Here is a 26,126-nt window from a genome sequence, read left to right as displayed (position 1 = left end):
CTAATACTACTATTTAAATACATATCTTCTTAATTATCTATATACATTTGTCGTGTTCTGGCAAATTTTTGTCTCAAATCTGGAAATTTGGGCCAAAATTTGGAGGTCTGTCGAAATTTTGTTAGCGATCGGAATTTTCCCATACAAAAAAACGAGCATCCGGGACGTCAGTGTACATCGAGAAATCTACAATTAGGTAATCATTTCCGCGATGTGGATTTGAATAAGGAGCTATAAGTGATGAACTAAATCCTTCAGCTCTGAAACTTAATTTTTGAAATATTAATATATTATATAGTATAACATTAAATAAATATATTCTACGTATTAATTAGAATTCATGATCCAGATTTAAATATTTCTGAATTCATTCAGGTTTGATTTGAATTGAATTTATCAAATGAATATATAAGATCAGTTTAATCATGTCACAAGTCACCAGGTATATTACCATATTACCTAGTTATATGATGTTATGATCATGAGATTTACGGTTTATATATATGAGTTTTGCACAGTATTTAGAAGAACAATGATTAATAATGAATTTTGTAGAGGTGTAGACAATGGTACCATGAAGAAATAAGAACCATGATAGATAATTGACGTCCAGCTGTTTTTTGAATGATAATTGTCATTTCTTTTTAAAAATCTTGAATATCTTGACTAATAACTTGGATGATCAATTGAATTCAAACTACATTAATTATAAATAATTAGGTGATTTCTTATTGAAAATTTCAGAATTGTCTATACTGACTGTATATAAAATGTTGTTTGGTGAACCAATCTTGGTTTTCGATTTTGGATGTTGGAAGCGTTTTTAATAATCGTTACAATTTTCGGTATTTCCATATTTGATTAGAGTTTAATGATTCAGCGGTTAATAAGATTATAAAAAAGAAGAAAACTTTCAATGAAAAAGTGATGATTTTGATCTTTTCTCATCACAATCATGAATTAATCAACATAGTGAATAACCGCTAAGCTACCAAAGATGTCTAAAGACCAAGATTTTGAGCTGTCAGATTTCCTTATCCCAGAACAAACCACTGCATCAACTACATTCAATGAAGAAGGACTAGAAGAAGAAGAGGAACAGTTTTATAAAATACCAAGAGTGATAACTTATCAAGGAAATCAATTGAAAATTGTGCCGCCAGATTGGAGGTTATCCAAATTGTTAAAGTTACAAATATCAACATGTTTTGGTTGTATGGTTATTGTTGGTATGAATGATCAAACTGTGGGTACCTTAATCCCCACACTAATCAATTACTATCAAGTTGAACAAACTTCAATTTCAGTTGTATTTGTGATTCAATTCTTGGGCTTTGCAACAAGTGCTTTGAGTAATGAATATTTCCATAATAGATTTGGTAGACGTGGTGTTATGATCCTTAGTAATGTTGTTTTATTCCTGGTTTATTTTGTTAATTCATTCAAGCCTCCTTTCAAACTATTTATCATTATTTATTATTTTGTGGGCTTGGGTATTGGACTTATGGATTCATGTATGAATGTTTGGTTAAGTTCACTTGTGGATCATAATGAATTGATGGGCTTCTTACATGGATTTTATGGTGTTGGAGCGTTCATTGCACCTCCTTTCATAAGTTATCTTTTAAAATGGTTTGATAATGATTTCAAAGTTTATTATATGATCTTATCATGTATCACAATTTTATCTATTGTTATTTGTGCTTTAGTATTCAAGAATGAAACAAAAGAAAAATATCACTATGATATTACCAAAGATGAATCTCATGAAGAAGGTGAAAATCAACATCAAGGGGGAACTTTAGGTATTGTATTGAAAATGCCATTGGTTTGGTTATTTGCTAGTTATTTGTTTCTTTATATAGGAAGTGAAGTTTCAATTGGAACATGGTTATTAAGTTATCTATTGAAAATAAAAGAGCTTGATCAAATATCAGCATCATATATTGTTTCTTGGTTTTGGATTGGATTAACATTAGGTAGAGTTTTATTAGGATTTATTACAAGATTTTTCAAAAATGAATATAGAGCTAATTTAACATATGGTATTCTTTCATTAATGTTTTACATAATCTATACAATATTCACTTGGAATGTTACAACATCATATAAGCATTTTACACTAATGACAAACATCATAGTCGTCATATCCGGGGTATTCATTGGTCCATTATTTCCTACAGCTACAATCACATTAATGAAGATTTTACCATCAAACTTACATGTTAGCTCTGTTGGTATCATGACAAGTTTTGGTGGTTCAGGTTCAGCTATATTACCTTTCCTGATTGGAATTATAACACATACAATGTCATTAGATATATTACCTATACTTATTAGTATTTTGATTTTTGGTTATGTTCTTATGTGGGCGGTTATACCAAAGATTAGTCCAATTGATTATGATTTTTAAAAAGCCCCATCAAAATCTGTATATTGTGGATTATATGATCTGATTAACATCACATCTGCTAAATATATTGGGCGGTACTGTAGTGCAATGTATAAGTGAACCTATTCAAAGATATCTTTCAAAAAGTGATCTCCTGAACCAGTAAGTCACAAACTTATACTGGCAATTAAAATAGTGGATATGTTCGCCCTAATATATTACTATTCAATTAAACTAGTTGTAAACTACATTCGAGGGTAATGCATATATATACTTATATATAGCTTTCTAAAGCTTTTTATAATCACAATGGATATTTACGGGATATGATTTTATTAGTCACATTGGACGGCTGATGATTTGTACTGGTATGTAGTATGTACTCATCATGAATGATAATAATAAAAGAAGCCACATATGGTGTCATGGAATATACCTTGATTGTCAAGTTACGACTGGCATCTTACCACTTACAAGTTACAATTTTCCAGGCGTACGTAACTTATATTAATCATTATCAATTTGAAATCAAATGGAACTCCATCGGAACTCCATCGGAATTCCGTTTCAAATTTATAAGCTTTCAAATTTGATGCAGTGGCGAATGCGATTTGGGACGTATTTTGATTTGGAATTAACGGTTTTACTACTCTATATCAGGTTTGATGCCATATTTGAAGCAGATACAAATGACAAATTAGTAAAGGGTCTCTGGATGCTACAGATATAAAGCTATGGTGAAATCCTGGTATTCCCATGGCGCTAAGTGCTGGTTATGATGACAGTACAAGCTAGTAAAGATTAATTCAAGTATAAGATGGAATTACTAAGGAAAGGTAGAAATCTAGTACCATTAGAGACTAAAAACAAGTATAAAGTATGGATTTATTTCTTAGTTATCATTGCAACTTCTCTAGATAACTTGAACGTTTCAGGTACTTTAACTGCAATTTTTTCCATAACTGAACATTTCCCAAATGCTGGTACTACAACAATATCATGGGTTTTCTCTGCTTATTCATTGACTTTAGGTGCTTTTATTATTATTGCTGGTAAATTGGCTGATGTTTTAGGACCTCATAATGTTTTCCTATGTGGACTGTTTTTTATGTCTATCTTTGCATTGATTACCGCTGTTATTGTCAAAGAACCAATTGCATTAATTGTATTCAGAGCTATTCAAGGAATCTTTGCAAGTTCTTTGATTCCTTCAACATTTGCTATGACAGGTAATTATTTCAAAGGTGATGCTTTATTAAAAGCATTAACTGGGTTTATTATGTCTTTGACTACTGTTTTCGGTATTGGTTGTATTCTTGGTGGTGCTTTTAGTGTTTCCTCAGCTGGTTATAAAGGTTTATTCTATTTCACATTTGCAGTAGGTATGTTTTCATTTATAATTTTATTCTTCTTAATCATTCCAATTGATGAAACTGAAGGACATAAGAACTTGAAAATTAAAGATTTGGATTTTGGTGGTTCATTTGCCTTAGTTGCAGGGTTATTATTGATTATTTTGGGTCTTACAGAAGGTGGACATTCATGGCAAAAACCGGCAGCTTATGTTCCAATAATCATTGGTGGCTTGGTTCTCATCGGTGTCATCTTATTTGAAATGGTTTATATTCAATTATTCAAGGACAAAGTTGATTCACAAATCAAATCCATTGAATCTAATACAACACATCTAAGTGAAGAAAATAAAGATAAAGATGAACTAAATCCATCAAATCAATCTGTGGAAACAAAAAGTGAAATCCCAGGTATAAATGATTGGAGATATAAGATTCAATTATTATTCCCTCGTGAAGTTGTATCAATTAGAAATTTCTATCAATACTTGGCTTCAACTTTTTTATTTTACATCAACTATATCGCAGTGATGACCACAGTTATTCAATATTATCAATACGTCACATTAGATTCCCCAATAATGACCGCTGTTAAAGTTTTACCATTAGCTCTTGGTTTAGCAGTTGGTGCTACAGTATATCGTCAACGTTATGCAGAAAAGTTTGGTTTAAAGTTTGTTATTTGTTGTTCACCAATCATCGTTTTAACAATGTGTGTTTGGTTATCAAGATTGGATTTTAGAGTAAAGAATAGTTATTGGAAATATGAATGTTTTGCGCAGTTCTTCATTGGTTATGGTACAAATCTATACTTCCAAGTTTATTGGACTGATATTATTATAGGTACACCATTACATTTACAAGGTGTTGTTAGTGGTATTTTACAAACTGCAGGTCAGATTGGTATTTGTTTTGGTAATGCTATTATTGCTTCATTAGTTGGTGATTTAACATTAGATAAAAGCTTTGAATCAAGATTAAAGCTACATGATAAATTTAAAAAGAACTTTTATTTAGCTTTTGCAGCTTCTGGTGCTTTATTCTTAGTTTTATTAACTACAAAGAAGACACCAAAAATGGATCAAACACCAAAAATTTCTGATGAAGAACAAGGTGTAACAGAGAATGAAGTTGAAAAAGAATCAGAAAGTAATTAAAAGCTTTGCATATACACATTTGTATATCTTTAATATACTTTAATAATTCTAGTTCGTTTAATCATGTTTGTGATTTATTGAATGTAAGCTACAAAATCTTTATATTTTATGACCATCCATGCATTAAAAGTTAAAACTTTTCCCAAAAATTTATTATATATCCCAAAAAAAAAAAGATAGCTGAAGGAATGAATAAAGAAAAAGTAATAAACCGAAGAGTAAAAAATATATATGTATAAGAATAACCTTTTTAGAACCTGTTTTTTTTGATAAAAAATGAAAACAATTAATAATAATAATAATATAATAATAAAGAAGAAAACCAAAAAGAAAGAATACCAAGGACATTAAAAAAACTGGAAAAGCAAGAAGAAAACAATAGTTGTTAATAACAAGAAATTAATCAAATTTTTGATAAAAATTATGAACATGATTATTTGATATTTTCTTGGGGATTAGTTTACTTATAGTATATGATGAAATGATTTTTTGTGATGACATAATAAGGTACATAATATTATGATATGATAAATTGATAATTGATAAATGATGATGAATGAAATAATGATACATAGAGTTTATTTTTTTTTTTAATCTGATGTATAATAACTTCCAAAAACGTTCCAATGGAATTTAGCTAATAAAGAAATTCTTGAAGCAATAGAACCAATATCATCTTCTTCATTTTGTTGTGTTGTAATTGTTGTAGGATTTGAAGTTGAAGTTGATGGTGATGATGATGGGATTGAATTTATTGAATTACCAGCAACTGGCATGATTTTACCAGATGATTCAATTGTATTTGTTGATGATGATAATGATGAAGAAATTTGATTTAATTCTGAAATACATTTATCTTTAATAATGTTGAAAACACGTTGTTCCATAAGATGATAAACTTGTGATGATGGTTGGGTTTGTTTAATTAACCAACTGAATGCAAATTCAACAACTTTTTCATTTGGAACATCTAATTGAGGATTAGCATGTCTTGAAATTTGTAATGCAATAGCACCAATATTTCTTGTCCATTTAACATTCCCATTTTCATCAGTGATTAATGCTAAAATTTCCTTTTTCAAAAGTTCACAAATTTCTGGTGTGATTTGTTGAGAATTTTGTGATTGATGAGCTAATTGTTTGAAAAGAGCAATACATAATTGTAAACAAACTACTTGACGAACATTTGCTCTCAAGACGATTAATCTGGCATGATCAAAAGCTAATGATGAAGGAAATTCTGAAACCATTTTAGAACATGATAATAATGATAAAATAGCTTGAGTTGTAGTGATTTTTTGTTGGATTGATGCATCATGATTATTATTTTGAGTTGAAACTGGATTTTGTTTTTGGAAATTCTTAAACCATTTGATTGAATCTGAAATATCTAATTTACAACGAGCAATCATTTGTAAGAAATAATCTCTTTCAAATTCAACAGCAGTTTCCACCAAAACGGGTCTCAAGATTCTAATTTGATGATTAGCAACATCTAATTTCATAGCTTCTAAAATAGTGAAAATCATTCTTAAACCTTCAACTAATTTTAATACAGATTTAATTTCATCAGCTTCAACAAATTTCATCAACATTTCATCAACCCAAGAATCTCTCATTGGAGCACAATGAGATTTAAAAATTGAACTTAACCATTTAGCTAATTCAACTAAATCTAAAGAATTTTTAGCTAATTGTTGCATGATTAATTCAATATCTAAAACATCAATAACAGTTTGTTTATCTTTAGAAGGTAATAAAGAAATTAAGATATCTCTCAAAGTTTGGAATAAATTTGGTAATCTTGAAGTATTTATATCAAGAGTTGTCTTTTGTTGATAATATTCTTCAATTTCAAATTGAACAGTTGACCAATATTTATCATAAGTAACCTTCTTACGACGACCTCTTTCACCATCTAAATTTGGTCTAAATTGTAATTGAGGATCAAAAAGGATATCATGTCTTAATTGTGGATTCTTGAGAATTTCAGCCAAATCAATTTCACGTAATGATTGAATGTTTACTGGTGGTAATGGAGGTTGTGATGATGTATGATTTGATGATGATGATGCGGTATTTGATGAGGAGTTGATATTTTTGAAAATTGAGGAAGATGATGTAGGTTCTTTAATCTTTGATTGGAATAAATCAAAATTCTTATTTGAAAAAAGGATATTTGGTAATGATCTTGATCTAAATTTACGTATTTTTGAAGATGCAAGTGATTTATGTTTTCTTTTTGTTGTTGTTGATGATTTTCTTTGAGGTTGTAATGATTGTAATGATTGTTGATTTGGAATTTTAATTTCTTGAGGTTTAATTGTATCTTGATTTTTCAAATCTTCATTAATAACTTGAGATTCATCAGTTGATTTCAATAAAGTTTCATTAACATCTTCCATTGAAGTACAAGCAGTTGGTGTGGAAACCAAAGTTTGATTACAACTTTCAAAAGATAATGGTGGAATATCAATTTTGCCGTTTTCCATATTGACTGGAGTTTCATGAGAATGAGAATGTTGATGTGTATGATGTGTATGATGGCTATGATGATGATGATTTGGAGGATTAGTAGTGTTATTTGTAGGTTGATTCAAAGAAATTGTTGAATCTAATCTTGCTCTTTTGGTATGGTTTGAATCTTGATTAGTAGTAGCAGGTTGATTTATAAACACATTTCTAAAAGTGTTATCCTCAGAAAAGACTTGATCATTGTTTTCTTGGTTGTTGTTGAGTTGAGAATTCATGATGATTAGCTCTTTCTCTATAGTAATATTGATCTTTTTTGTTGTTTTGTTGATGTTATTTTATCCGTAAATAGGGAGTGGAATGACTCTATGCAACGAGGAAAAAAAAACAGAAACTAGCGCTTTGCGAATAAGAGTATCTGAGTGGTGAATTAAGGATGTGACTGGGTATTTGATAGTTATAATGGTTTATTTGAACGGTTTTGATAGCGGATGGCGAAAAAATTGGTTGATGTTAAAGTGAAGTTTGTTGCAAGAATTCATTTCCATTTTCAATATTTTTATCGTCCATTTCAAATTTCGTTTTAAAGACTTTTTTTTTCTTGCAAAAGAAAGAAAATGGTTGCAAATTATCCCAAAGCGGAAGATTCCCGTTTTCAGATCACCGCGAACCGCGAATATAAGAAATTATACACTTTAAATTTTAAAACCTTAATAAACTTTTAGGAAATTATTTAGTCATAGACTTTAAAAATTGTGGGTTGTTGAAACTTGTTGATGTCATGATATTTACTACAAGTTGAGATATTTTATTAGTGTTCATGGAGTTAACTGCTCACAAGTATTGTAGGATAAGGTTGGTGATGTATCGCAAGTTAGTCGGTGATCACTGATGAGTATTGCAAAGGCATGATTCGCTATAGTAGAACAAAACACCCTCAACATTCTTGAACCGTAATACGTATAATCATACCACAAGAACAACAATCTACGAACCAGGATCATAGCTTATCAAGGGAATCCCACTGTAATGTGTCGAATATCACTGGCTACACCTGTTTATCCGTGTCCTATATTATTCCGTATGGGGTGACCAATAACTAAAACTTCCACTAAACCTGATCAGTGATCAGTCAGTTCTTTTTACTTACTTTGCCCAATTTGTAAAGTGCAACCAATTATGTATAACCGTTATAAAATTACGAGTTACTTTTTACTAAATTTCGCAGCTCTACTATTTTTTTGTTTTTCTTTTTCTTTTCTTTTAATTCCAAAGGATTTAAGAAATTTATAAGGAAAATTTCAACTTTTCTCTTTATTTCAGCGGGAGATACCCAATTAGGAAGGTTACCTATAACCATCACCGATAAGTATTCCACTAAAATTTATAAGTAAGAAGAGCCTAATAATAGTGAATCTCAAGTTAATTCTATGGTCTATTCAACAGATAATGAACAATACTATTAACAAAATGGAATTTATAAAGGGGTACTTGCATTACATTGTTCCACAGTTTCATAGTTAACCGATAAATTTGAAATTTTGTACTGAAATTATATTGCAAATTGTATATTAATGAAACGTCTGGATTTAATTATTGAGCTTGAAGATGTTTGAAATAATTGGTATACAATCATCGCGGTGAGTGTACTTATTTATAGTTGTAGCTATAATTATATAGTGATTTCGCTTATAGAGATCAATTCTCCAAAAGCATTTACTTAAGAATAATTGCAGAATATCAGAAACAAGTCTTTCTTTGCATGATCTAATAAATTACCTACAACTAAACTTGCTGTATTACAGCACCAACGATATTCAGTTATCTGAAGGTATTAACCTAATAATCATAATCAACCTAGATTTTTGATAAAGTACACTGCAACATTACTTTATTGAACACTGTAAGCTATATTTGACTCAAGTCCTAACAGGCATGATCTGAAGAAATATGAGATCAGCTCTCTCTATGAATATCAAAGAATTCAAGCGTTCTAGTAGCTCTTTTGGAAATCATTTAAGAGACGTCATTTCTATCAAAACATACTAATGATTTGATGGATAAATCATTTTGCGCTTGAATCTGTAAAAATAGTTTTCTCAACAGAATTGGAACGATACTAAATTATCTTGGTGTCAAAGTGAAAGCTGATATTTGGAGCTACTTTGTGGGTTCATAGCTATTGAAAAGAGTTACTTATACTGTAGTCACTGATAAAACAATATGGTTTGGTATGAAATTGGTAAACTTCAACTTCAAAGTTCAAAGTAATTATCTATAATGCAGAGAGAAATGATGAGTAAGCGCTGAGTAATAATCCATATATAATTTTTACTAATGAATTCAAAATGTCATAACTTTCTTCAAAGTTGTAAATAAATTGATTTTTTTACATAATATATGACAATGAAGATACCACTTTCTCAATGAGCTATATTATATATCGAAAACCCCCAAAAAATTAATATAAAAATTGAAAATTTTCAAGATATATAATTTTGGAGTAAAATTAAAAAATTTAAAGTTGTCTTTTTGAAAAAGCATCAAAATTCTAAAAATTTAAAGTGCTTACATGATGAAAATAATATGTTTTGTATATTATTCAAAGTCAACATTTTCCATGGTGCTAATTTAAAAGCACTCTTTTTATCAAAATTCTAACTTTGTTAGTAAAAATATATTCTACTCCACCGGATTTACGCGCCCTCAATTTAGTACTACTAAATTGTAGATTTCAAGCGCGAAAACTAGCCAATATAAAAAACCAAAATATTTGTAGTATAAAATTGTAATCTCTTGATCAAAACAGAGAATAGAATGTCAACTAAATTGCTTGTGTTTTTGAGAATGTCTCAATGATAACTATATCTATGAGTACACTTTAAAGGATTTGCCTCCTCTGATTCAGTTACACAAAAAGATTATGAAAAGCATATGAATATCTTGATTGCCCCTGATCCCTGATTTCCAAAATAACTCAATTAATGATTATCATTTCTATTTTAAATAAAGCAAGCTCACATAAAATTGATACTATTTTTAAAAATGGGACGTATCGTCGCAAAAAATTGAAAGTTGTGACTGAGATGTTATTTTGAAAATTATTTGTAACCAATTTTTCAAGTATTTGCCTTACGTATTGTTCTCATTTTTTTGGGTTGTTAATTATAAGAGTTCCTAAATTGGAGATCCAGTTGATTTCATATGATTATCAAAGAGGAAGCCATGCTAATACAATCATCTCAAGGAACTGTTTTTCATTTACAGATATACTCTAATGATGGTATGCTTTACAAGCTTGTTATTTGTTTGTTGCATCCAGGGTCACGACTGACCAGCATTCAGAAATATATTGTTGAGATAATAAGAAACCACTAAATTGTTACCGTTTTGCTTTTACCTAAAATCACAGATTCCTTGATGATATGTCATACACACAAATTCTATTTCAAATCAATTCTTAATACACAAGATTCCTTGCCATGTTATTTTATTAAGACGTCAAAGTATTATGTTTGATGCTATATTTCCATTAAGTTTTGATGGCTATACATTTTCATCAGGCGACTTTCATCATCCTATTATCGCTGATTTGTTTTGCTTTTCTTTCTGAAGATCAAGAGTTAAAAATTTGTTAAAGTGATGTACCATATTGATGTTTAGTATGTTTTAGATTCTCTGTTTCTTCTCACACTGGTGATTCCACGTTATACTCTTTGATGAAAGGAGAGATGAGATGGTACTCAAATTTTTTCAGAGCGTATTATTATGAGGGTTGGACTATCCTGTTACTTAATTTGACTTCAGCGGCAAAATTTTTTTTGGAAGCAAAAACCCATATACTTGAATCATAAAGAAAGGGAAAGAAAACAGCAAAAATGTTACTACGCTGCTCTCACAACACTAGACTTTGATCCTAAAGCCCTCCTGAGTCAGATGGGTTTGTTACAAGATTCAAGAACGGATAAATGTGTTAATTTTCGGATTCACGCGCCCTTTGTTATACACCTTAAGAATTGGTCATATTAAAATTTGTTATTGTTGAAACCTATGAATACGCAAGACACCAAAAGAAGCTGTATATTGATACTTCTGTGAGCTTAGAGCAGCAAATTTATCTTTGATGAAATTAAGTTTGATTAATTGGTAAATTTCCCCCCAAAACTGAAAAAAAAACTCGTGTTTGTGCCGCCCTGCTTTTGTGTCATTAAATTTTGTACCATATTTTCAAAAATTGATCTAATTTATAAATGAAAACGCAAAATTGAAAAAAGGTTGTCTTCAATTTATTTAAAAGAGTTCACAAAGATTATACAAATCAATCAAAAGATGAAGTTTGCTACAATTTTGCTAAGTTTTTTAGCTCATGGTTTGGCATCACATGTTTATTATGAATGTGAATCATTTCCAGACCCAAGTTTGAGTGATAAGTTTGAGCCACAAGTTAAAGTAACAGACGTTTCTAAAAGAAGTTCTGTGACTATTTTCAATTATGATGATGTTTGGAAGACAAATATTCCAATCAAAAGTGCCGATGGTAACTTGTACTTGAGAAACGAAGACTTCAATACTTGCACATCTGAGTTGATTAAATCTGGTAGATGTAAAAAGAAGGACGGTTTTACTTTAAAGGTCAAGAAAGGTTTTAAAACAAAAAGTTTGATCATAAATAGAGTTTTGAGACCTGGTGAAGAGTTGAAGTATCCAATAAAAAAGGCTGGTAATTTTTGTACAATTATTTATCAATATTCTGATCAAGATCCAACAACAAAAGTGTCAAATATTAGGTCTTATGGATATTTGGATCTTAAAAGCTTTGAGAAGCTTCAATCCTTGATACTTTTATCAGTTATTTATGTTGTTATTGGCGTTTACATTCACTTTAGCTCATCTAAGTTATTATTTCATCAAAGAACAAACAAGAAAGCCCATGAAAAGATTTATTCATTCTTTTTTAGTCTTGTATTTCAAACCATTTTTCAAGCAATCGTGATTCATTTAGAAAACCAGGGTACTAAACTAAGAATCTATCAATTGTTGATTTATTATTTTGTTTTGTCATTTACTAAATTTTCTTGTTATTTAAATCTTTATAAAAGCTCCACATATTTAGCCGGTGATGATACATTCAAATATAACTGCTTTCCAATTTATTTTATTAGCATCCTTTTTGTTGCTGAATTTTGTTCACTCATGGATCATGCAAAGGTTGCAAGCCGTATCTCTGAAATGCTGTTCTTAATTTCTTTATACTCACATTCTAGAAAGTTGATGAAATCAATTCAAGACTTTAAAGTCAAGCTGAAGTATAGAAATACTAGAAGATTGATGATAGCTGCATTTATGGGATCGTTTGTGATCCATTTGCTTTTGACTGCTCCATATAACTTTATGCGAGGTATAAAAGTGGTTAAGTTGAATAATAACAGCTCTATAGAAGCTTTGTCTTATTTAGCTCAAAACCCAATGTTTTTAGAAAATCAACCAAGCTCTTTTGCTGAGAAAATTCAGTGTTTGGTATGGCCAATTATTGTTTTAGGCTTTATATTAATTTGGAGGGAAGGTTATGACAATGTTACTTCAGTCAAAAGTGATCAAAAAGATCCAGCACCAGATGCTAAATCGAAATCTGTTAGAGAATCAAAGAATAGAAATTCTAAATATGTTAATCCAACCTCAAGTTTTAGATCTAAATCACTTCCAAGATCAAGAGCAAAGAAAGGCAGAAGAAATTAGAAATTAATTCATAATTCCAAGGTTAAGTAAAGGAAATCATTACAAATTTTTCATATCAAATATACGTGTATCACTAATTGTCAATCATATATAACACTTGTATTAAAATTTCGATATAGTTTTACAATATCCATAGAAGCTGTATGTGTTTTAAAGTATCAATTTATGGGTCGTCAACAACAACAAACTTTAATAAAATATTGATAGGATACAGTTGATTTTATCAAAGTTACAATAAGAAACTTCAAATCCAGATCACTAATCCTGAAAATCAAACAAGAATTGGATTCCAACCTACTTTTAATACTACACAAGCATTACCTGGAGTCAAATATATATTATGTACGGCTTTAAAAAACAATGAAGAAGTATCAAGGATGATGGTACATGACATGTGGTCTATCCATCCTATATCGTGTAGAGAATCAATCGAAAATTATGAGCTACAATGTATTTTATTGAAAAAAGAAAGAACATTCATTAGTATATACCTATAGGAGACTTGTAAACTTAATCAAATCCACTCTATGATAATAATGAATGTATCAATTGTATATTGGAGATAGTTGTATAATGATCTTTCAAAGGAACAAACTACCCATAAACTTTTCTATAAATTAATGCAATGGATGTCAAATTGCCAAATTTGGTACTTGATGGCACGTAGATTATATTGAGCTAAACCTTTGATCTGTCACAAACTTTAATCTGCACAAAAAATTCCATTCAAATCCTAGAATAATGGTTTTTGCTTTAGAAGAACACCTAAAAATGTTTAACCCATCACTCAATAACTTATGATTTTAAGGAGATGAAATAGTCGTAGTACTTATATCTTATATCTAATCAATAATTCAATAATTAATTAAATTTTTGTTCCACATTATATAATCCCTTACGTACGTATTAAACCTTTAAAAAAAAAAAAAAAAAAAAAACCTTTAAAAAAAAACGTGCAATGGATATTGTAGCCGCCAGCCTCTAGCCTCTGGGGACTGGTATAGTCAATGACTCTGCAACTTAATTACAGATGAAGAATGCTAATCAGATAACGCGTTGGTGATTATAAGATCAATCTTTAAGATGATGTTCTACATAGACTCTCATACACATATAGAAAGCTTTTGATCAATAAAAGTCCACATTATATGGTCTACAAATATCAATAATCAATTGGATGAAAAAATCAATCAAAGCATAATTAATTTGAGAATTCTTATTCAGAATTCATCAAGATTAACATAACTTCGTATGAACATGTATTTAAGCATGTAAAACACAACTAAAAAGTATCAATTTGATCTTTTATAAGTTGATTTGAATGGATCTCGAATAAAGTGCAATCCGACGTATAGATCATACGCGTATGATTTGAACAATATCTTAACAGGAAAACAACAATAATTCGAGTCCTCAATATTGTATAACAACAGGTTTTAACATCATGGCCGCGTGTGATTTCAATATAGTATATTCAAAGATAATATCAGGATGTAAGGCCCGAGCTCATGACACTTGTCTTTTCAAAACATCCTATGAAGAAATAAAGAAAATGGAAACAAATAATTTGTAAAGAATTCGTGAAGGTTTTTTTTTTTTTTCTTCCCGTAAATGCCTTAACAAGATGCAAATCTCAATTTAAAGAAAAGAGAACCTAATCTTGGCTTTATTCTTTTGATTGAAACAGTAGATAAATAGCCAATTCGCTCACAAAATATGAAACTCTCACTATTGATACTAGGGTTATTGGGCTATTCGTTAGCTGATAGAACATTCAAAAGATGTCAACCAATTGCAGACCCAAAACTAAGTGATAAACATCAACCAAGTATAGATATAAAAAATGTCCATCAAGATACACATGTTTTATTATTTCATATAACAGATTTACCAAAGACAAATATTCCATTTGATTTTAATGATAGGTATGATTTCCAAAATGGAGATATGAAACTATGTACACAAGATCTAATAAACTCTGGTGAATGTACAACTGAGGAAGGATTTACATTAACAATTGATAAAGATCTTGAATTAAATGATACAATTGTGAATAAAGTTATTAAAGTTGGTGAAACTTTCCATTATCCAATTGAGAAACCTGGTGTGTTTTGCGCTATTGGTTATCATGAATCCCGTAAACCACAATTGAAAATAAACCATTCACAACCTTTTGGTTTTATAACACTTGAACAACATATTTTCAAGGATATTTTATACTATATCAATTTTTTTAGTATTGGGTTATTAATGCTATTCATATCAAAGAAAATGAAAGATCAAAGAAATTCTACAAAACATCAATATCTACCTTCAACAATGCTTAATATTTTCCTTACGTCATTATCATTTTTACCAGTTTATATAAATCAATACTTGGTTTTGATGTTAAAAGAAGGGTATGATAAAGTTAATAAAGTGAATGAATTTTACATGGGGCTTATCATAAATGGTCTTTTACTAATGAATTTTTCAATTACATTTATGGGATTAACTCATCTTTATGCAGCTTGTATGAATTCTAGATCAGTATCAGAGATTAAAAATGATAAACTTTTTAAAGTCTATATCGGTTTAATTGTATTATATCCGTTTGGAACATTTATAAAAGAGTCTGAACAATTCAAAATACCTGTTGTTGAAAGCTTAAGATATCCTAGTGGACTTTTAATTTTAGGAATCACATTTGCAGTTTCTAAAATACCATTGAATGATAGTAAACTAGATTTGAATTATAAATTAAAGTTTCAAAAGACAAGAAGATTAGCGATCTTCACCACTATTGGGTTATGGCTAATCAGTTTTATTTATGAATCTGTGAATGTTTTCAGACAAAGTTTTAGAATTGGTGATAGTATTAATGAAACTTCAAAATTACCATATTATCAATTGAAAATTATTTTGACTTTAGAAGATGATGCTAAATATGATGTACTTTCAGTGTTCATGAATAAAATTGAATATTGTGCTCCTCTAATAATAGCTATTGGAGCTATATTCATTTGGAGAGGTGTTAAATATGATACTTTAGAAGAAAGTAATGGATCAGTCGATCAATCAACTAAAGATGTTGAAGATGATAACTCTGATGATAATATAACTGAATTAGATAATCTTAAAGTCACAAGTCAGATGGATAATATAGTATAGAGTTACATAAAACAACAAGCATTAATAATATATAATTGTGAGGTCATATGTCATATGGCAATCGAGCATGGAATGTAGAATACTACGCTATATGTTATTGGAAAAATGGATCAAAACATTCATTAAAGTATAATAGGGGACTTGTAAACTTAATCAAATCCACACTATGTTAACTATGAACATTTGTGTATGTTGAATATATGAAATAGCTGTATATGAAACATTTTTATTCTTCACCACTTACAAGCTATATAAAATCAAACCAACACCGGACAATTATGAATGGAACGTAATGCCTTTTGGACTGACAAACGCACCTGAGAATTTCACCGATTTTTTAGGAACATACATGGATGATTTGGTAATAATAACCTGATGATTTAGTCATAGTAGGTAAGGTTTTTCAAAACATTTTTGGACGCTCTTATCATAGATCATAGTATCGTAATCGTAGTAATAAAGAATAACAAAACACAATTTTTTTGCCATTGTCAGTCGCGAATTTTTTGAAAAAGCTATACTTCGTAAAGGAATTTGAATTTTGAGCCTCTGGCGGTTAACAAAATCGAAATGAAATAATAGAAACAATTCTTTCTTCATTTGCCGGTCTTTGTTGAATACTCAATGACAATCATCTTATGATACACTGGGAACATATTTGTATTTACTATTGTGCCAGATCTTAAACTGAGCTTGATTTGGCGTACCAGTTCTAGGGCACAGAGATCAGTTGATACTACATGGTTTAAGAGGTTTGACATCTGGGAGTTAATTGTTGGATTTTGGTTCTTCAGAGAGCTTCGAAAGGTGTTTTCATGGAGGATCACCTGTGATAAGTCACTGCTTTTCAGACCACCCAGATGATCTTCAACAGAATGGTGTCAAATGTCAAGGTGTCAGGTTTTCAAAATTTCTGAAGTTTGAAGTTTGAACCCTATATTTTCAACATGAAGATAAATTAAAATACTATCAAATTTACCCAACAATTTTCTATTCCATCATCCATTCACATATCAGCTGCTTCAACCAACCTCATTTTGTCAACGACTGTTAAACAGTTCATGTTTGAAAGCTCAAATCCATGCAGTTGAGTATTATTGTTTGGTGGTTTTGGTGCAAAATTTTCCACTTCACGAACCAAATTTGGGAATTTATATGCAGGTTGGAAAGCCGTTCAACTAAAAAGAATCACCGGGATATGAATTTTGAACATGATTGAATGAAAATGGAGAATTTAATCACAAATTCATCGTGTGCCTTGAAAAATTATTCCTAGTCAAGAAATCTGTCATGTACGAAATTTGTTGAGCATCATGGAAATCATGTAAACGAAAGCAGGTAAAGAAAATTTAGTTTAACAAAGATGCATATCTGTATATGTTTTTGGAAAAAAATTCAACAGACCCTTAAAGATTAAAAATCTGAAATGGAAATATTAAGGACCTTTATATAATGGGAATAATTGGCACTTTTTGAAATTTTATTGTGAATATTCCTAAGAGAATTTAATATAGCACCCTTCAAAAAATCAATCAATTCAATATGGATGCTGCTACAATTGGCTCTTTATTGAAGCCTATGAATGCTACTCAAATCATTGATACCATTGGTGTTTTTCAAAAATCAGGTTTAAACACTTCAGAAGTTGATATTCCAAAAGTTTTATCTGTTTTAAATGTTACACAAATTCAAGGTGTTTTAAGTTCAAATTCATCAGTTGTTACTACAATGATGCAACAAATGACACCAGTTCAATTAGTTACTGTTTTGCATAATTTCCAAAATGTGACAACTAATTTATTTAAAGCTGCTGCTAATTCTACAAGTGTTGAACAAGCAACTCAATATAAATCAGTCGGTGAAAGTTTAATTAAAACTTTAATTGATAAATTACAAAATGTTTTCACAAATCAACAATTATTAGGTGTTTTCAGTATTTTATCAAAAGGTGCAGCTTTAGGTACTGGTACTAAAAAATTATTAGATACTGCAAAAGATCTATTAGGTGGCTTTTATGGTGGTGTTGCTAAAAACGTTGAAATTCCAGATCGTTTAACTAATTTGGTTCATGGTTATCAAATTGCAGAATTTGGTGATTATCCATCATCAAAAGATATTGCACCATCAACTATTTTCACAGTTATTTTCTTCCTTTTCGCTATTGTTCATTTATTAATTTTCTTAAAGAATTTTTCATTAGGTCATAGATTCTATATCAGTTTTGGATTATTTGTTTATTCTTTAATTCGTGCTTTAGGTTTCCTTTTGAGAATTATTTGGAGTTCTGATATTACTCAAATTACACTTGGTTTAGTTTCAATGATTTTCTTAACATTACCAACAGTTTTCTTACCAAGTTTGAATTTAATCCTTGCTCAAAGAATTTTCACATGGAGACATCCAGTTTATGGAAGTTCCAAATATTTCACAACATTGATGTATATCATTTATTCATTTGTTATTGCTGTTGTTGTTATGACTATTATTGCTGCTTGTGTTCGTATTAATTTCTTTATTAGTGAACATCATTTACATATGACTCAACAAATTTTCCAAGCTACTTCAGTTTTAATTTTATTATATTCATCATTATCCGTGTTATTAATCTTGGCTGCTTTTATTATCAAACCTTCAAATTCTGATAAAGAGATTTTAACTTATCAACCACATTGGATTAAATCTTTCAATGTTAAATATTTTGTTCCAAAAGGTTCAGCTGCTCAAGAAGCTAAATCAATTCCATCATCAAAAGCCCATGCTATTAGAGTTATCCATTCAACAAGTTATCATTATGATACTACACAAGATCAAGTTATTCAAGATGAAAACTCAAAATCATTAACTCAAAATACATCAATTTATATCATTGCATTTTCAACTTTATTAGTTTTAATCGCAGATTGTTTCCGTTGTGCTTCAACTTTTATTGAACAATATGTTTATGAAGAATCATGGATTTTTAAACCTGTTGTTATGTATGTGATGTATGGTGCTTTAGAAACTTTAATCAATTTAGTTTATATTTTTGGTAGAATTGATTTAAGATTTTATAAACCAGATGCTTTAAAAGCTAATGCATTACCAGAACCTGAAGTTGATGGATCATCTGCTTCTGAATATAAAATGCAAGAATGAATAGATACCATCTTTTGGTCCATATATAATAATACTTTAATTTACTTAATAACTAATGACTAATAATAATTTTCAGATTCACAGATACACAAGCTAACCTGTAGAAAATAATTAATTGAATCACAAATTTGTGTTTAACAACACAATCATAGCTTGCATTCATTGATGTGCTATTTAATGTAAATTATTTCAAAACGAAATAAGTAAGAGATCAAAGATACTGTATGTACTTATAATTTACACAATTTACAATACTGGTTAGCTTTCATTAATTCTTCTACAGAGATAATTGGGACTAAATGTATGCCAGAAACACAACCATGGCTTATGATTACAATCATATTAACGCTTCAGTATTTAATCTTGAGCTTCTTTTTAACAAGAACAAAACCATAATGCCAATATAACACCAACACATTCTTTTTATAAATAGTTTATACAATATATTGAGAAATTGAACTTTCAATTTGAGCACCTGAACTTTCAAAAGGGAATGAAGAATTTGATAAATTTGTAGAATAATAATGATTTATAACTAACACCATTCAACATGTATGATGAGGCATGGGAATTAATAATCTTCTAAATGTTGTTCACTAAATACTGAAAAATTGAGAGTAATGATTGACGAATCTGCATTGAATTATTTGATTAATTCTTTTAAGTTTTGATTGTAAAATATCAAGTTCTTGATCTTGAACCAGGATATTTGCATTTGGTCTTAAAAATTTGGCAATACGTGAATCATATTTTTTAAATGGTAAATTACATGGATCAACACCCTTAGCCATAGTGTAAGTTTCACAATTATCATATAAACCAGCAAGGAAATTACCTGATTCAGTATTTGGACATAACCCATAACAATCACGATTCATGCTTTGCACTGCACAACATTCACAAGCTTGATCATCTGGTTTACATTCATCTAACTTGGCTAAATATTTAGTTGCACATGTAGCTAATGCATCCAATTCTTCACCTTCACAAATATTCTTTGGATTTGAGTTCACATGAGCATCAAATTCATTAATACTTTCAGTTGATGAAACCAAATCAACACCATAAACTTGCCTCAACAAAGCACCACTTAATAAAATAACATGTAAGAACAACATCTTTAGTATACCTATTGACTTTTGACTATAATATTGTAATTTGATGTTTTCAGAATCTAGTTGATTCTATCAGCAGTAGTGAACTTAATTTGAATGAATTTCTATAAAAAGCCATCTTGCAAATGCAGTATCCCTTTTGCATGCTCGATAATTTTCAAATCTTTGACACAAAACCAAAAAACAAATCTGAAGCGCCTATTTCAACAAATTATAGATCATATAAGCTAAAAAATTCCTAGCAATTCCCAATTGAATGATATGAATAATTACGATCTATATAATATTAAAAATGTGAATTCTACAAAACTTTTCTAGTCATTTTGTATAAAAATGTGGAAATTCTACAAAACTTTGCAAGACGTAAAGTTGTAATTAAATTTTGTTCATACAAGTCTTGGATGAATGCAAAATCATTGTAATTTAATCAGACCCACCTTTTTAATTCAAATGCAATATATGCAGCACACAGCACAAAATAAATTTATCGAACGACCCATATTAACCCCTTGTTTTGAACTATAACAAAAACACAATGACAATAAAACACCAACACGTATTTTTTTCAAAAATTGTTTGTACAATATATTGAGTAAATGAAGTTTTAATTAAATGAGCACCTGGGCTTTCAAAAGGAAATGAAGGATTTGATAAATTTGTAGAATAATAATGATTTATAATTTAGTGCCATTTAATGTATGATAAGCCATTGGAAATGGTCATGATTTAAATGTTATTTGCATTCTAATTTTAATTAATCTAAAATTAACCTTGTAATAATTGGTGAAACTTTTGAACTATTTGATTCAATTTCTTAAGTGTTGATTGTAATATAAAATCAAAAAGATTGGTAGTATCAGAATCATATTTTTTAAATGGTAAATCACATGGATCAACACCCCTAGCCTTAGTGTACGTTTCACAAGCATCATACATAGTATTAAAGAATTCACCATGTGGATTATCTAGACATAACCCATAACAATCACGTTTCATACTTTGTAATGCACAACATTCACAAGCTGGATCGCGTGGTACACATTTATCTAATTTGGGTAAAGCTTCACCCGCACAATTATTTAATGCTTCCAATTCTTCACGTCCACAAATATTCTTTGGGTTTAAATTCACATTGGCACCACATTCATTACTTTCAGTTGATGAAATCATATCAGCACCATAAACTTGTCTCAACAAAGCACCACCTAATAAAATGACATGCAAGAACAACATCTTTTAAAATATCTATTGACTCTTGACTTTAATATTGTAATTTGATGTTTTCAAAATCTAGTTGATTCAATAAGCAGCAGTAAACAATGAATGAATTTTTATAAAAATTCAATATCTTCAACAATTTTCCAATCTTTGACACAAAAATAAAAACAAAAACACAAATCCGAAGCGCCAGCTATTTTAACAAACTCTAGATCATATTTAGCTAAATTCCCAACTTCTCAAGATTGCTGTATTAATAGATGAATGGTTAAGATATATACTAGAAATATCAAATCTACAAAACTTTGCAAGTAATTTTGTAAAATATTGTTCATACAAGTCTTGAATGAATACGGAACCATCAGAATTTAATATTCAGGTCCACAATAATCATCAGCTTGTCATGTATTAAATCAAATTCACTATTAAGTATTTGAACCTTTCAAAACATCGATTATTGATCCATACTAGTCAAACTATGCTAAGATTAAGGATCCAAATAAAATTGAATTTATAGCTATGCAGTTGTGTTGATTGAGCTGTATCCATGTGCAAAGTCAAATAATAAACTATTCGGTGAATTCACTGTATTCCTGTGCGGCGATTTTAAACAATTAATTCCTGCAATTCCTAATAGAAATTCATCTTTGTGTTATGAAGCATCAATAATTTTTAATATGAGATGTTAATTGTAGGTTGATTGACCCCTTATTAAATTTAAGCTGGATATGAAATTTGTAGCTCAGATTACATAATAGATTATATAAGAAACTAGTATAGTAAATTACATCAATATCTCAAGAAATCGACATGTATATAATGAAGCAAGAGTCACATACATATTATAGCTCATATCGAATGACGTATATTTAATACTGATTTCATAAATTACTATGAATTATCGATCTACTTTTAACTACTAATTAAATCCTAGTACTTCAAAATGATGTAATACTTCAAACCGAACTATTATTAATTTTATATCGACTACTTGTAGTTTCTACAATGTTATTTGAGAAAAAGAGAGATATTATTCATTAAACTAGCTATAGGAGGCTTGTAAACTTAATCAAACCCACGCTATGATAATTATGAACATTTTGATGATTTAGAGGTGAAGATTATAGTTGCATTAAAATATTAACAAACAACACACTGTCAAACACTTCGATTTATAGACTAACAACACCACAAAGGTCCTTACCGTTTAAAAAAAATAAAAAAAATGCTGTTTGGTCTGAAAAGTAGTCCTGGGATAGTGGAAAACCTAACCAAGATCATGAATGAATTAGAATCCGTAGGTGTTCCATTCAAAAATTTTAGCAAAGTATACAAAACATCAACATATCAACATGTTTCAGAATATTTTCAATTTTCTTCACACAGCGGGATCGTTTTTTTTAAATTATGTAACATCAACCAACATGTAGTATATAATAAACAAGTAACAATATCCAAAAACATCGATAGACTTTCATTTGAGGAGACTTCACTTAGGGACTGGAAAGATCTGATTAATATATACTGAAGGATACATTTCAATGAACTCTAGCCAGGAAACCAACAGGTCTCAGAAGAGATCACTAGATCAAGATGAAGGACATTCAAGTCAAAACAAAAGAACCAAAACAACCATATTATCATTACCAGATGAATGTTTAAGAAGAATAACTTGTCATTTATCACAAAAAGATACACTTTCATTGTTATATTCAAATTCACATTTTGAAAGAGCATGTAAAGTTAGACTATACAGAAGTATAATCATCTGTGAAAAATCATTAGATCGTTCTGATTATTATTTTGCTAAATTGGTTGAACAAAAACAATTTATCGTATTGACAGGCTTTGATAATATCAAAAAGTTTTTCCAAATGTTTCATACAAACTTAGTACAAGGTAAAAATCCAGGACTGGCAAAATATGTTCAAGAAATAATAACTTATGACTTTCTGGAGAGAGATCTATTAGAAAATATTTGGTTTCGTTCAAAGTCATTAGAGGAAACCATGAATTACTTGAAATTAGTTTGGGATGATGTTTTAAACAGCTTTATTAACTTGAAAGTTTTCATTGGACCTAAATTATCACTACATAAGGTTTTTGAATTTAGCAAACATATCACATCAAATTTACAAAAACTTTCAATATCAATTGAAAATGATTTGTCCTGGACATCAGACCAAGATCTAGAATTACCACAACTTAAAAGTTTAAAACTTAATATTCCTTCAAGAAAGGGTTCAAGGCCTCCACGACATCCTAACCTTGATACCATCACTGGTTTTGAAAAACTCTTAGTTCTGGCCAAATTGTTCATTATAAATAGATCAACAAATAATACAACTTTAGAAGAGTTGGAACTAAATGCATCATTTGGTTCAGATGATCTTGAAAGTTATCGTTCCGTATTAGAAAGTCAATTAACAAACAGAAACTCACATTCGTTTCAATCTTATGCATCAGGTTTTAGAAATGCAATTTCGGATAATCCTAATGCTAAACCTCCTTATTGTTCAAATGAATTGGATAATGAAAGTGAAAATGGTGAAATTCACTTCCATACTGATGGGGAAGAAGATGAGGATGATGATAATGAAGAAGATGAGGATGATGATAATGAAGAAGATGAAGATGATGATAATGAAGAAGATGAAGATAAAAATAATGATGAAATTTTCAAAAAATTAGTCAATAAATATCGTGAGAAAGACTTAGAAGGAAATTCTATAATGAGAGTGTCATATGAGGGAGAAAATCTCCGTTTAGACCCATACTTTTTTGATAACAATCAACTAGCTGGTTCGAGAAATGTTAATCTCCAATATCATAAACATCCAACAGAACTCCCAGAATCTGAATTTTTTTCATATTTCATATTTGCCTTATTTGAAAAGAATATTAAACTTTTAAATTTGAAAAGATTATCAATTGTTAATATGAGATTTGGAAAATATCTTTTCGAAGATTTTACACCAGCTTTTCAAAACAGATTAAGTAAAGTCATACCAAATTTTCATAAACTTCAACAATTAGATATTAAGAATGTTGCTCATGATAGTCTTATGTTTGACCCAACAGAGCGTGATTTTATAGATATTGATGAAGAAATAGGTGATTATTATGCGGCGGACTTTCCATCATTGATCAATTTTTTCACAAATCATCCAAATACACCACCGGTTTATGAAAATATGAAGAAACTTGTGTTTTACGTTAATCCATACCTAGGAGATCTGACTTTATTTAAATATCCACATAACCCATATTTTAATTTTCATTTACAACTTCCAGATTTCTTTTATAAAACACCAAATTTAGAAGAATTATTCATTAATGCACCCCAACAAACAAAATTGAAACATGTTTATGGAATCATTAATATATCAACTGTCAAACTGAATTTAAAAAAAATGACATATTATGAACCACAATGGGGTTCTAAAATAGCTAGTAGAATCTTAAATGCAAGATTATACAGAAAATTCACTAAGCATTCAAATTTACACTTATTGAATGAATATTATTTAGAATGTTCTAATAAAATTGCTAGACATTTCCGTCTGATTGCAACAATGGAAAATTCAGGTGCTGCTGATGAACTTGATACCTTGTGTAAGAATCATGAAGATACATTGTTTTTCAAAGAAGAATTTCTTTATTTGTTTGGTGATGATGCTAGAAGGTTTTTCAAGATTTGTCCAAAGCTTGAAGAGTTTACTATTCATGGATTTACTTTTGAAAGAAATAAAAACATTTTCGTTTGATTATATAGAATTTATAGATCAGTACTTGAATATCTAATGGCTATAACGTACATATAATTGTATCAGAATCGATATTTACTACACTGAATTGTTGTCAAAATGGGTAATTATATTCAAAATAGTAATATATATAGGGAGCTTGTAAACTTAATCAAGTCCACGCTATAATATTGATGAACATGATGGGTTAGTATTAAAATCCAAGAATAGTTGTTTGGCATTCGTAAAGCCATTAACTTATTCGTATGAAAGTGATCACCATGACATACCAGGAAGTACCCTGCAAGAAATTTTATCAATCCAGGACTGCCAGCTAGTTTTCAACTGCACCAGGGATCTAGTAAAAATATTTCCAAAATACTTTCCCACACTTAAATGAAATAACACAGCTTTAAAATTTTGATCATATATGTGAAAAGTTGAAAACTCCTTATTTCTTTGACACCAAATTTTTGCTAGCAGCAGCTTCACGCAAAATTGAAATTACTTAAGCAACATCAAAACGCGTTATAATTATTAACAATGAACATTAACATCCATTCGAACAATGATGCAAACAAACTTCAATTGACCGCTCATTTGAAATAATCGAACTGGTAATTGCTACACAAACCGGTACAGATCTACTGAAA

General features: G+C 29.6%; 9 protein-coding genes across 9 annotated transcripts; 6 read left to right on the top strand and 3 right to left on the bottom strand.

Annotated features, from left to right (window-relative positions):
• Window positions 1–997: 997 nt before the first annotated feature.
• Window positions 998–2,413, top strand: BN7_4491 (Glucose/galactose transporter; the record flags this gene model as incomplete). Its single annotated transcript, XM_011274963.1, has 1 exon — window positions 998–2,413. The coding sequence occupies one exon, from the start codon at window positions 998–1,000 to the stop codon at window positions 2,411–2,413; it is 1,416 nt and encodes a 471-aa protein (XP_011273265.1).
• Window positions 2,414–3,209: 796 nt separating this feature from the next.
• On the top strand, window positions 3,210–4,901 carry BN7_4490 (putative actinorhodin transporter; the record flags this gene model as incomplete). The annotated part of the gene is made up of 1 exon (XM_011274962.1): window positions 3,210–4,901. One exon carries the CDS (start codon window positions 3,210–3,212, stop codon window positions 4,899–4,901), a length of 1,692 nt encoding a protein of 563 aa, XP_011273264.1.
• A 590-nt stretch (window positions 4,902–5,491) lies between these two features.
• On the bottom strand, window positions 5,492–7,651 carry SOK1 (Sok1p; the record flags this gene model as incomplete). The annotated part of the gene is made up of 1 exon (XM_011274961.1): window positions 5,492–7,651. The coding sequence occupies one exon, from the start codon at window positions 7,649–7,651 to the stop codon at window positions 5,492–5,494; it is 2,160 nt and encodes a 719-aa protein (XP_011273263.1).
• A 4,051-nt stretch (window positions 7,652–11,702) lies between these two features.
• Window positions 11,703–13,109, top strand: BN7_4488 (uncharacterized protein; the record flags this gene model as incomplete). Its single annotated transcript, XM_011274960.1, has 1 exon — window positions 11,703–13,109. One exon carries the CDS (start codon window positions 11,703–11,705, stop codon window positions 13,107–13,109), a length of 1,407 nt encoding a protein of 468 aa, XP_011273262.1.
• Window positions 13,110–14,825: 1,716 nt separating this feature from the next.
• BN7_4487 (uncharacterized protein) lies at window positions 14,826–16,259 on the top strand (the record flags this gene model as incomplete). The annotated part of the gene is made up of 1 exon (XM_011274959.1): window positions 14,826–16,259. The coding sequence occupies one exon, from the start codon at window positions 14,826–14,828 to the stop codon at window positions 16,257–16,259; it is 1,434 nt and encodes a 477-aa protein (XP_011273261.1).
• A 1,542-nt stretch (window positions 16,260–17,801) lies between these two features.
• Window positions 17,802–19,394, top strand: BN7_4486 (DUF3112 domain-containing protein; the record flags this gene model as incomplete). Its single annotated transcript, XM_011274958.1, has 1 exon — window positions 17,802–19,394. One exon carries the CDS (start codon window positions 17,802–17,804, stop codon window positions 19,392–19,394), a length of 1,593 nt encoding a protein of 530 aa, XP_011273260.1.
• Window positions 19,395–19,990: 596 nt separating this feature from the next.
• Window positions 19,991–20,512, bottom strand: BN7_4485 (uncharacterized protein; the record flags this gene model as incomplete). Its single annotated transcript, XM_011274957.1, has 1 exon — window positions 19,991–20,512. One exon carries the CDS (start codon window positions 20,510–20,512, stop codon window positions 19,991–19,993), a length of 522 nt encoding a protein of 173 aa, XP_011273259.1.
• Window positions 20,513–21,274: 762 nt separating this feature from the next.
• BN7_4484 (uncharacterized protein) lies at window positions 21,275–21,742 on the bottom strand (the record flags this gene model as incomplete). Its single annotated transcript, XM_011274956.1, has 1 exon — window positions 21,275–21,742. The coding sequence occupies one exon, from the start codon at window positions 21,740–21,742 to the stop codon at window positions 21,275–21,277; it is 468 nt and encodes a 155-aa protein (XP_011273258.1).
• Window positions 21,743–23,268: 1,526 nt separating this feature from the next.
• On the top strand, window positions 23,269–25,494 carry BN7_4483 (uncharacterized protein; the record flags this gene model as incomplete). Its single annotated transcript, XM_011274955.1, has 1 exon — window positions 23,269–25,494. The coding sequence occupies one exon, from the start codon at window positions 23,269–23,271 to the stop codon at window positions 25,492–25,494; it is 2,226 nt and encodes a 741-aa protein (XP_011273257.1).
• Between the last annotated feature and the right edge of the window lie 632 nt (window positions 25,495–26,126).

This window comes from Wickerhamomyces ciferrii, contig 00164 (assembly GCF_000313485.1).
Source record: "Wickerhamomyces ciferrii WGS project CAIF00000000 data, strain NRRL Y-1031 F-60-10, contig 00164, whole genome shotgun sequence".
NCBI classification, from domain to species: Eukaryota; Fungi; Ascomycota; class Saccharomycetes; order Phaffomycetales; family Wickerhamomycetaceae; genus Hansenula; species Hansenula ciferrii.
Note: the sequence above shows the minus strand (reverse complement) of the source record. Positions and strands in the feature narration are given on the sequence as shown.